Here is a 12549-nt window from a genome sequence, read left to right on the forward strand (position 1 = left end):
CACTTGCTCCTGCTCCCAAATCTTCTGCAGGAGAGGATGTAGTGTCTCTGCTGCTGCTGCTATGTCTGTCTTGAGAACTTCCGGCGGGATGCCGTCAGGACCTGCTGCCTTGCCGTTCTTCAAGGACTTGATGGCTTTGATGATCTCTGCCTGGGTTGGTGTTGACACGTAGGGGCTCCTCTGCTGGTGGTATGTCAGGAGGAGCTGGTGTGTATAGCTGTTAATGGCATGCAATTTGAATAATAAATAAATTAAGAATAAATTGTGTATTTTTCCCTATGGGTTCAACTTCTGGGACACCCTGTACAAAATGTAAGTGTAAATGGCCAAAGCATCCAGCATAAGCAACAAACCATTCCAAAATCAGAAGTAAAGTCAAATGAATTGTTAAATTTGTAAATGGTAAGTTTAAGAAGTAAAGAGCCTTGGATAAAGTCATGCCCAAATCATAAGTTCCTTACAGTAAAAATAAATAAGGATTGTTCACACATTGGACATTTTTTTCTGACCAAATCACAAGAGAAATAGGAAAGATTTGTTCCAAAAAATGCTGCCATTTTATTCCACTCAAATGAGTTAAAGATGAGTGTCAACCAAGAGAAACTAGTCCTACAATGCAGTCTTTGGCTTCATTTGTCTTCTGTTACATAGTGTCTCGGGGCTCCCTTCCTCTTTTAACATTTGGCACTTACCAGATGAAACAGGCAATGTCAAATACTCAGAAATTGGTGTTATCTCTTGTTCCATTAAAAGCTTGATAGTAATCATCTGTGGATCAAACTCCAGTCACATCTTATGGATCATTTGTGACATAGCATTACTTGGTCATCCAGGAGCAAAAATTGTGAAATTCTGTACTCGTGTAGAATTTATTTTATGGTGCAGTTCCTGTGTCTCAGCTTTCACCAGATGTATCTCATCTTCTTCCAACAACTCGTGGGCCACAAGTGTTTGATGCAACTGATCATGACTGGATTCTGCTGATAAGAGTGATGCATTCAAGTGCTGGGCAGATACAGTGTACCTGGAGCTTAGACATGTTTCAAATGGATAGCATGTAATACACACACACACAGCACATGCTGATATTTTATACAACTCATAAGTTGCCTTAATAAAATAATGTAAATGCCTTCATTTATCATATGAGTTGATATACAACGTGATTATAAACAAAATAACGTTTCCGACACGTCTTCATGATGCTAAAGCTATAGTGTAGTATGGTTTCATAGCTGACTGTTATGAGCCATACCTTTTTTAAAGAACCAGCAGTAAACCTACTCGGTAAATGCTGCACGATTCCCTTGCTGTAACATAAAATATAGTAGACACTCCAATTTTCAAAAATGATGATGCCTCTCTACATATTGGTAACCAGGTGAAACCCATCTTGTGGGAGAACATTCAAGACAGAATTATTTCAGTCACTTTCCTTTTGGATGGCCATCTTGTTTACCAGACTAAACACCAGCCAATTTCTAATTTGGATGTATTTGGTGTCACTTATGTACTGTGAGAAGCATATATAGGAAGTGGCCAATATGCTGGATGAGATGCGCCTTGTTACTGTAATATCCATTTTCACATAGATGCATTGCATTCTGGATGCTGGAGGACCACATTTTGAACAGTTGCTGTGTTTGGCCAGACATTAAGTTATAGTGTCAGCCCCAGTAGAAACTTAAAACTGTGACATTTGCAACACTTGAAGCATTAATAACTCTGTGCAGTTTCATTTTCCTGTGCCATACTGTTTGAGAGATACGATGCACTGAAATGTGAAATTTTCTTTAGAATTACACACCTTATATAACTCTGTGCAGTTTCACTTTCCTGTGCCATACTGTTTGAGAAATATGATGCACTGAAATATGAAATTTTCTTTATAATTACACACCTAATATAACCCATTTTTTCTTTAACTATCTTACAAGTAATTGACACAGAATATAGCTTAGGAATTATCATCTCTATCAAAACATTGTATAATGTGATTATAGAGAAAACACCATATATAAAAATAATTATACCTCAAGCGACTTGGGGAACAAAATTTTGTCAGTGGCACATTGAAAATCAGAAGTTTTGTTTATGAAAGCTTGGACATCGTATATGGTGTTTCAAAAACTGGCACAGAACATGTACAAAATCCTTTTCATCATTCACAATCAGCATATCAAGGGTATTCCTGAATGAAGCTAATGCAAGTATCATCTCTCCTGGACAAGTCCATTACTCCTCCCATATTGTATCTTGGCATGCATTTTATTCTTTTATTGCTGAAAGAGAAACATATGCAATACAAGTTTTCAAGAGAAGAAAGTCAGGTATGCAGCATAACATGTATTTTTATAACATCCTGCACTGTGTCCAAACTTTTCTGAATAAATATTATAATTGCCAATATTTATCTGGTGAAATTATCTTTCCCTGGGACAAGTAGGTTAACACATTCCGGACGGGTTAGGAGTTTACTTGTGTTTCGTGCAGAGCGTCTTTGTGTGCCATTTATTAAAATGTTGAATTTGAAAGGAGTCGGACGTGTTTTATTTTGCTTATAACTCAACTGTATTTTTTATTATTTATTTGAAACTTAGAGTATATACATGAAGAACCCCTAGTAAATTTTTAAATTATTATCTCTTGTAAAACATTTTCCCATATGGGGTGGAACTGCACAAAACTTGCATATGTATTGTGTTTCACTTCTTTTCCCATGGGCATTACAAACTCTGCAGGCTCTGGTAGAAAATTTATTTTTTCCTGTAGATGAAATATGCTGCTTCATGTCACCAGACAGTCTTCCTGGGGGATCCTTATATGGGGCTCTCCTTGTACCTTCAGATGATGGACCAGGTTCGTTCCTCTCTAGTTCCAGTGAGCCTTTTTCCTCTTTATCAGTAATCCATTCTCTTGCCACAGAGAGGAGAAACTGCTTATATTTTATTTTTTTCTATTGATTCAGGGCTTTGTAGATAATATATGAATTGAGAAGGCCTCAATTTGTTAGATAAAGTACTACCTTTTTGGTCCATTTCACTGTTTTTCTGAGAATGGTGTAGTATGAGAGGTACTGATTTGCACAATCAACACCTTTCATGTGGGCATTGTATTGGAGAACACACACAGGTTTTTTTCTATTTCTTCTGTGGTAGAAAATGATGAATCATGGATGGTTAAAACCATTCTCACTTCTCTCTCTCGTCTTTCCATATGAAAACAAGAACACCACCTTTTCTACAGAAAGCTGTTTCACTTTTTTTCATTGTTGAAACTTCAGACTTGGTGGCAACCCTCTATTTGCTCTAATTGTTCCACAGACTCTTGTTTTATGTTCTAGGAACGGGTTTGCAATGGAAGTACTGTTGTAATAGTTGTCCTGGTATATGTGGTGTCACAATCCAAGATTGGGAGGAAGAACTGAAAGAATAGTCTCCTCCAATTTTTTCCCCTCATAGTATAGATCTCCATGTTGCAAATATAACCTCACACATCATTCTCACAATTAGGCCATATTTTACAATTTTTGCAGGGTTGTATGTTCGGAATCTTAGACATCCTCTCTATGGAATCATGCCTTCATCCAATGACAACTGTTGTTTTGGTTTGTATAGTGTCCTGTATTTATTGAGGAAATAATCCAGTACTGGTTGAATTTTGAAGAGCCTGCCTGAAGACTCATCCATTTTCTGATTATCATTTTGACATTGTTAGTCCTACAAAGATATGTAAAGTTGTTGTGCTCTCAACTGATTTTGAATCAAAAAGTGATGATGATTTTACAAATGTTCCTGTTAGTGATTTGTTTTCCTGTTATGATAATTGGTCAGGAATAGATATTCCACTGAACTTGGAAATGTTTGAAGGAAATCCAGGGGTTACTATAACTCCATCTGAACCCAAAAGTATTGCCAATTTGGTGATGACTTGTTGGAAATGTTTTGTCAGGAAATGTGTACGTACCACAATCAAACTGCAGAGAAACATAGAATGTCATCTAAAGGACTTCAATGGTCTGAAGTTACACCTGGAGACATGAGAAAACTCCTAGGCCTTATTCTACTAATGGGACAGACAAGGAAAGATTATTGGTCAACAGATCCTCTTTTGACTAGCCCAGTATTTTCGAAGACAATGAGCCAAAACAGATTTGAACAAATTTGGACATTCTGGCATTTTTGAAGATTCTGATGTGGATGTGTTTGTGGATCATTCTGACACCTTCACTTGGAAGATTGGACAAATTATCATCAAATAGTTCAGTAATTATCTTATCTTTGCTCAACACGTTACATTTTTTGTGAGAAGTCATTTATAAAAATATGGCTATTGTAAGTAAAAACCAGAAAAATAATAACTGTACAGAACAAAATAAAACGTGTCCAACTCCTTTCTAATGCAACGTTTATTAAATGGTACAAAAAAAGATGAGTAAACTCGTGTTAAGATGTAAGCACTTAAATTTTTTTTTCTTCTCAATAATCATATTATATATTTGTTCAAATCTGCACCCATATCTGATAATGGCCATTTTAGATCCCTAATAACAGCCACATTTTAAAAGATTTCGCAGGTTAAACTTGATATATTAAGTTTGTTTGGGAATTGTATCAAAAATCTCAACTGTAGGTTTTGAGTATTTATATGCTAATGCTGAGTGTGTATGACTGTGAACTACTGTGTATTAGAAGTAAATGTATGTAAGTAGAGTAAAAAATAAAGTGTCTCCTTTGTATTTTTCAAGAAAAAGTTTGTTAAAATTATTAATTGCTAATCATTACATACACAGTTTTAAAACCAGCTTTGCTCTTATATTTCAGTATAATCATTTTACATGGATTAAAAATATAAACAACACTAATTAATAAAGTAAAAATATAAACAACACTAATTAATAAAGTAAAAATATATAAACAACACTAATTAATAAAGTAAAAAAATATAAACAACACTAATTAATAAAGTAAAAAAAAAAGATTTATACAAAATTGCAGTTCAACAATACCAAAAAACATCATATCAATTATGAGTACCACCAAAAATATAAATGTAAAAAAAAATATTAATGAAAAGTGGGAAGCCAAGAATAAACACACTAAATAAATACAAGAAACAGAGTAAGAGGAGCAGAAAAAAGTTTTGTTTTCATTTGATTATAAAGTTTAATGAAAGTGCTTTAGTTTTATCATAAATTTCAGGCATTACTTACTTCTTTATTTTGTTTTTATTCACTCCAGGTTTTTGCTGTGCCTACTTGATTTTTATATCAGAAAATTTATCAAGTTACGTTAGTCGAGTAAGCAAGTAAGTTTCTGTTTTGTATAACAACGAGGCAAAATAATACTTAATAAGTGGAATTATAATTGAAACTTTATTTAATTTACTGTTGAGAGATGTTTTAATATATTATATTATCAGTTTTTCGTAGTTGATCAGTCTTTTTGGTGCACTGATGCACTGATTGAAAAAAAGAAAGACATTTGTAATTAAAATTCCACATGGAAAGGAGCTCATAGATCTTAAAAAGTAGTAATTATTAGATGCAGCAAAATGAGTGCTGATGTAAAATATAAGTTCATTATCTAAAATTAGTAACTTTTTGGTTCATGTGAAATTTGTGGTGTGTTGTAGATCTGGACCTTAGCTATTTAGTGTCAGGAAACTATACTTCCAGCTTGTTAAAATTCTTGGAATTATTTCTTGGTCCATGTAAGCTTTGTAACGTATTGTAGGTCTGGGCCTTGTTAGTTTCAGGAACCATTGCTTTCAGAGGTTCCTTCCTGATTGTCATGAATCTTGGAATGGCTTCTTGGTCCATGTAAATTTTCTAATATGTTGCAGATGTGGGCCTTTAATTGTTAGTTTCAAGAACCAGTGCTCCCAAAGATGTTACAAACTTTGGAAGCCAAGCTACACTTGCATATGGAGCACAGAAAGAGATGGAATTAATTATCTGATGCTATAACGCTTTACAAGCTAGATGCAGTAATATTGTGAGAAACATATCAAGCTATTATGTGAGTAATGCATTTCATTGACTCTTGGGAAAATGTTGTCAAAAGACCTGAAAAGTGTTAAAAATGAACATGAAGCCCAATCTAGCTTCAACACTTGTCACTGAGTTATGCCAGTTTTATGGCATTCCATTCATCATCATTAACCCTGAACAATGGCCAATTGAAAATACAAGACTAGACTTCTTGTAGTGATGAATATATTTTATATGTATGGTGTTTTTAGCTGTGTTTTACTCACTACAGTGAACCTATATTCTTAAAGGATTTGAAAAACTATGTAGCATATATGATATTCAGTTATTTTGTTGTATTATTCAGCAGACAAGCTGTTTAAGAATTTAATATATATATGAAGCCTGATCTGTCATTTGATTAACCAATTGTCACTGATTTCTACCAATTTCCTATTTTTTGTACCCACTGGGACATTGTGACTGTTGTGAAGTGTGCTACTAACTGTTGCATGTTTTTTTTATTATTATTAAAGTTTGTTTTATTTAGTTTTGTCAATATAATCTCAAAATTTGTTTTTAGATTGTTTGAGAATTAGATGCACTTTATAGTCACTTTAACCTAATATATGCTAGATGAATGTATATTTGTGTTATCTTGGGTTTCTTTTATGGCTATGATTATTGTCTTTAACTTTCTTAATCACATTTTATGTGAAAACTGCACTTACTTAGGAATAACTGATAACCTTAGAATAAGAAATAGAAATAAGAGGCTAGAAACATGATATGTTTATATACCACATAAACATACCAATTCCTATACTACTTGTGTGTATATATATACTGAATAAGCAGGATTCTGACTTGATAACTTACAGACCTACGTGGATTTTACATCAATATTTTACTTGCACTTAAAGCTGAGTGAATAAATGAACACTGTGATTAATTATTTTGCATTACTTTATTGCGATCTATTTTTTTCTTTTTTGTACTTTAGTTTTGTATTTTCCAAACTTTTTTACTCTTAGTTTCTTAGACTTTATACTTAATTTTAATTTTTTATTATTTTGTGTAATTCTGTTTGTTAAAGAAATTTATTTTCCTTCTGCTCTTAAAACAATACTGTGTTACGGCTAAAAATCTCACCTCTACACTTGTTCATCAGTTGAAAAACTGGGAGAGGGAAAATTAGCCAGAAAACTTGTGGATTCTCTCCACACATTCATCTCCTTTACTAAACCTCCTGGCTGTTTTATCTCATGATGGTTTTTGGCTTCCACAGATTGCTGTTCTTTAATCACCACCCTGTCTTAGAAAAGAATACGTACTATTTCTCTTTCAGAGCCCCTCATTCATTACATAGGATCTCACCAGGTGGCTGGTGTTGTCTCCCAGGATATACTTACCCAAATTTGCATCAAGCCAGGATAACAGAAAGTGCTCATACCACCAGCCCTGACTCTACATGTGCCCACTGTGAGATGGGTGTTCAGCAAGACCACTTGAGATATCCTTGTGGTTTATATATCTCTTTATCTGTATTCGCTTTATTGTCTGAGTCAGACCATATCTATTCCATGGACTGTCATAGAAAAAACTAGCACCATGAAGGTGTTCTGCCCACTTCTATGTTCATAGCTAATAATCCATCTGTCAATAGTATATAAGTTTTAAGTTTTTAATTTTATGAGGCAACATCAAAATAAAACCTAGAATTTCCCCTAGTATCAGAATTGTGACATTTTCTCCCTAGGTATCCCCTCTTCTCTAATTTATATACCACCCCTTCAAGAAGTATGAAATTCAATGTAAATTACTCATTATAATGTTGTCATCACTCAGGTAAAGCATAATTTTTATAGCCTTCAATCCATGAAACAGAAATCAGATCCCTCTTGTCACACCCACCTGTCACATCCTCCCTTTTAGAAAGTGCCAATGGTTCTCACTGATGTTCAATACTACGTTATTTATAACCAATAAAATGCCAAGGTTTTACTCTATGAAATGATATATTATATTATGTTGTTTCTTTACAGAGAATTGTCAATTTCACTTTTTAGTTCAAGCTTTATTCCCACAGGAAACATATCTATGAGCTTAATTGAAATTTTGGTGATTCTTGTCAAATTGCTAGAAAGCCAGATAATTCTGGGACATTGTCTGCTTTTTATTTATTTTGTGTTCTTTGATGCATTATTTGATTAAATAAAAAATTATTAAGTGCTGTACTAACATTTGTATAAAAATGTATGGTTAAGTGTCATCGACAGTCAGCAGCAAAAAAAAAGACCCAAGCAAGTATTATCTTTCTTGTTTTTCCTATGTAATCTCTATTTATTATTATAAAAGTAACTAAAATGTAAAAATATGAAACTTTTTATTTTAAAGTTAGATTAGGTAAAATAAATAGTAATAATATAATAATAATAATAATAAATTTTCATGAGAGCTCATGTGCAATGCAGTTCAATAGCATATGAGCTACCAAGTGAGTTACAACATATAATGGTATGAATAGTAGTTAGACAGGGTTCAGAGAGCAATAAAACAATACATTTTAAGTATAAATAGATGTATACTGTTATGAGTTTCAAGCTTTTTGGGATAAACAAATGTAGTTTCATATTACAATTTGAAGTCATTCTAGAATAAAGAAAAAGGTAATTTAGATTTTCGTTGGTGGCTAAGAGGTCGGTGAAATTGACCAACCTAGTATAGAGTTAGGGTAGAGGAAATAACAGATAAAATATAAAATTGTGCTGAAATAAATGTTTAAAAGTTATTCAGGAGGTTTTAGAAATTACACAAATGAAATTTGAGATTTCTAAAATAAAGAAAAGTATTTTTGAACTTAACATGGAAATCATTTTGCACTCAGACTAGTTAAAAAAGTATATATATATATATATATATTCCCAGACAAATTCTTTAACAAAAATGCTTTATTACCAAATCTAATTTTTTGTGTACAAAAGACTTGTAATGTTTACTAAAAGATATACTTACTGTATTAAAAGCTATAATATGGAAACTACAATGATTACAAAATGGTTACAAGGTCTGTCAAATCGACTGACCTTATAGTGAGAGAGTTAATTAAATTACAAGATTTTAAGACTCATTTCCTGAACATTGATATAATTTTTTTAACAAAATGATTTCCCAGTGTTTAGGTTTCAGTGTCAGTACAAAATTACCAAGGCCCAAGTACCACAGTCTTACCAGACCTATTTAATACACAGCCTCCATTAATTCTACTTTTGTAAATTTTTATTTTGTACAATTCCTAGTTTCTGAAACCTTCCAAGGTTCATACTTTCTTTTAGAGGAGTTGTCTAATTTTCTTTCATTGCCAAATGTTAAGCAGTGTTACCACCATTGTTCGTCATGTGGTTGGTTCATCTCAGACTCATGACTTCTTGCTTCTGTACCTTCTGCTAAGGCTACTGTTCCTTGAATCTCCTTTCCCAGCTGAGGAATGTTTCTTCTTCTCATACTTTTGTTCTTTTTACCCTCAACCTGCTCTTCCTTTTCTTTAGCTTACTCACCTTCTGAGGCTGTGCATTATTACCCTGGCAGCTTTACTGGGGCAATGTTTCACTAACATTTTCTTGTTGCAGTTTCATTTTCTTCTTCAGCTATTGCCCAGTTCATTTTCTTTGATTCTGGTATTTGCTTCATATGAATTTCTTATTTTGTGAAATTACACTCTCCCTGTTTTATCTCAGGTAATTCCATTAGATGACCTTAATACAGACATTTTGGGCTTTGTGATTAATTGTTTCTGGAACCACCCCTCAGCATTGGTTCTTTGATAAGAGATTTGCTCTTATATACCTTCTCCATCTATGGACTCACTTTCCAGCAGGAGTCCTTGGGCCCCGTAAAGTTTCTCATAGGTGCCTTCTTTGTAATTCATGGCTCAAACCTATCTTTTTTTTTTTCACTAAGTTTCAAGAACATTCACACAACTGCATTTGTTGGGTTTACATTTCCACAATTGTCTGGGTATTTGGAAACTTATAGCCCTGTTCTAGGAGGCATCATCTGCCTTAACCTTTTAGGAGTATGCCTGTTTGGCTTGGCTGGTCTGGCTCCCAAGTCAGTATTTACTCCTATTCAGGTATTTGATTCATTTGGGAGTATTTATCACTTCATTTGCTGGGTAGGCCCAACCTTTTCATCTACATTTCTGAGATACAAAACTTCTGGTTTCCAAGGCTCTCATGTATTTTTTTTTGTCATGCATGACATTGTGTCATTTTTGGAATATTTTGCTATTTTTAATGAATTCTGACAGACCAGTGGAATATAAATTCTGTGATCTACTGCCTTCTCTCATTTCCCTGTTATGTTTCCTCAAAAATTTCCACACACTCAAGCCTCTGAACATTCATCTTCCTCCAACTCAGACTTCCATCTATTCATGACTACCTCTGTAATCAAGTGGGTTACAATTGTTTGGTCTTTTATAGAGCAGTCTTTCCACATCATTGTTTTTGCGGTAGGCAGTTCAATGAACCCGCTACCATCTTTCGTTCCAATTATCTGGACATCCTGATTTGGTCTATTTCAACAACTCCACTGTTGTTTGATCGATCCACTGACAGAGGGGCACTTGCTTTCAGGACCTATGCTTCTTGATTTCAAACCCACTTTTGTTTTCAAGACAACATATCCCTGTCAGTGGATTAAAGAAATGATAGTGGAGGTATTTTCTCTGAAGACAACTTGTATTCCACCTCCCTCCAGTCGCCATTCTCCAATCTTCTCTGAGACTCTAAGCAGGTGAATTTGGACTATTTTTTTTTTTATTTCAGGTTATACAAAAAGAAACTTATTAAAAAAGAAAAGAAATCTTTCTAGCTATGAAATATATACACACACACACACATACTGGAGACAGTGAAAGCCAACGTGTCCAGTGTTGACTTACAGAAAATACTTCTCCCTCACAAAATTTGCATTATGTGAGGGATAAAGTTAAGCCCATCTGCTCCTGCTCATTGCCCATTTTTGAGGAGTTTTCTGCAAAATTTCTTTGGCTATATATCTATTTTACCTTCAAGGTTGTACTTTAGAAAAGAAAAAAAAGCAACAGGTCTAATCTTGCATTCTCACCAGGCTAGCAACTGCTCTCCTATTTGCAGTAATCCATTGCACAGACCTTATGAAAATGGTAAATTATTCCTATTTGGTCCAAGCACCTCTCTGTGTTTTTCTCGATGCAAGTTCTTTCTTCCCATTTTCCTCTAATGAATAAAGAGAGAACTCAGATAAGTCTTGTGTTCTCCTTGGATACAGGTCTGGGATGGTTCATTTCTGCACCTCTTTACTCTGGTGTTTCACTTAAGTATTTCTCACTTACTGTATGACCTGACTTATTGTTTTAGTCAAACTGCCCATACATGCTCTGCCAACCCCTAAAATATACAGGCTGGTTGAGCAGTCATTACATTTCACCCACCTGTGTGACACTTTAGCACTGTCCAAGGTTTTTTTTTTCTTTTGATAGTGCCTTTGAATATACCACTTATATTGGGCAAAGCAAATTCTTTGCATGAAAAGGATGCAGTCTCTCATTGAGTTCTGTCCCTGTTGGGTGATATGCTCTATGAGTAATCACTTTCTTTTGTTATATCCTCTGAAAGGAACTTATCTTTTTGACTCTATTTACCTACACTAGACCTCTTAACTTTAAGGGATTCTAGCTCTAAGCTCTGTGGAGAGATGAGTGGTGTTTCTGAAATTAACGTTTTCTTTACTTGAAAACGTATTTCACAAAGATACTCACCTCTTCACAGAACCACTCACCCTTCCTCTCCAATTTTGGTTTGTCTCTTTTGCCTCATTGCAAATGAGTCTTTTGTATACGCAATGTGCTGAAATGTAGTATTTTGCATGGAAGATGTGTTGCCCTCCTATTGTTAGAGGGTTATAGTCTAACGGCTGATTGCATCATAAAATGGTACAGAACACATTACTACATGTAGGAGTGGAAGTTTCATTCAAAAGCTTGTCACATATACAAAGACTTTTTTGGTGGGATCATAAGGTTATAGCTCTCAGTTCTGTGAAAAGGCATCTATCTGAAATTAATTTGTATGTAAGAAAAATATTAACATTGAATGTTATTGATAAGTATTCAGTGTAATATTAAAACTTAAAATATAGAAAAACTTGCAAATCCTTTATCATTGAATATATTCTGTAACATAATGTTCCACACACTTTACCTGGTGTTTTTTTCCACTATTCATTTATAATTTGCAATAGAATTTCTTTTCTTTATACAATCTGGAATGTATCATACAATAAAACTCAGGGAATTTTTGTTTAAAGTATTTCCTGCAGATAAACATTATACATGCTGGATTGTTATACAAAATTATTGTGCTACTCCTTCTGCTTCATCACTTGCATCATGATACTAAGAGTTAATAGATTTTGTTGCTGTTATTTTTTAATAATCTGCTAGTATAAAACATTGTTTATTGAAATCCTTTTTGATATATATATATATATATTACAGTGTTTATATATATATATATATATATATATATATATAT

At 33.7% G+C, this 12549-nt stretch overlaps 1 protein-coding gene across 1 annotated transcript in view; it reads left to right on the plus strand.

The window, feature by feature from the left end:
• Positions 1 to 12549, plus strand: part of LOC106469086 (amino acid transporter AVT3B-like) — a 103222-nt gene that overhangs the window by 23828 nt on the left and 66845 nt on the right. Inside the window, exon 3 of the mRNA XM_022397495.1 lies at positions 5241 to 5307. Coding sequence (XP_022253203.1) covers positions 5241 to 5307 — 67 coding nt within the window. The remainder of the gene's footprint in view (positions 1 to 5240; positions 5308 to 12549) is intronic.

Source organism: Limulus polyphemus, unplaced genomic scaffold (assembly GCF_000517525.1).
Source record: "Limulus polyphemus unplaced genomic scaffold, Limulus_polyphemus-2.1.2 Scaffold3291, whole genome shotgun sequence".
NCBI lineage: Eukaryota > Metazoa > Arthropoda > Merostomata > Xiphosura > Limulidae > Limulus > Limulus polyphemus.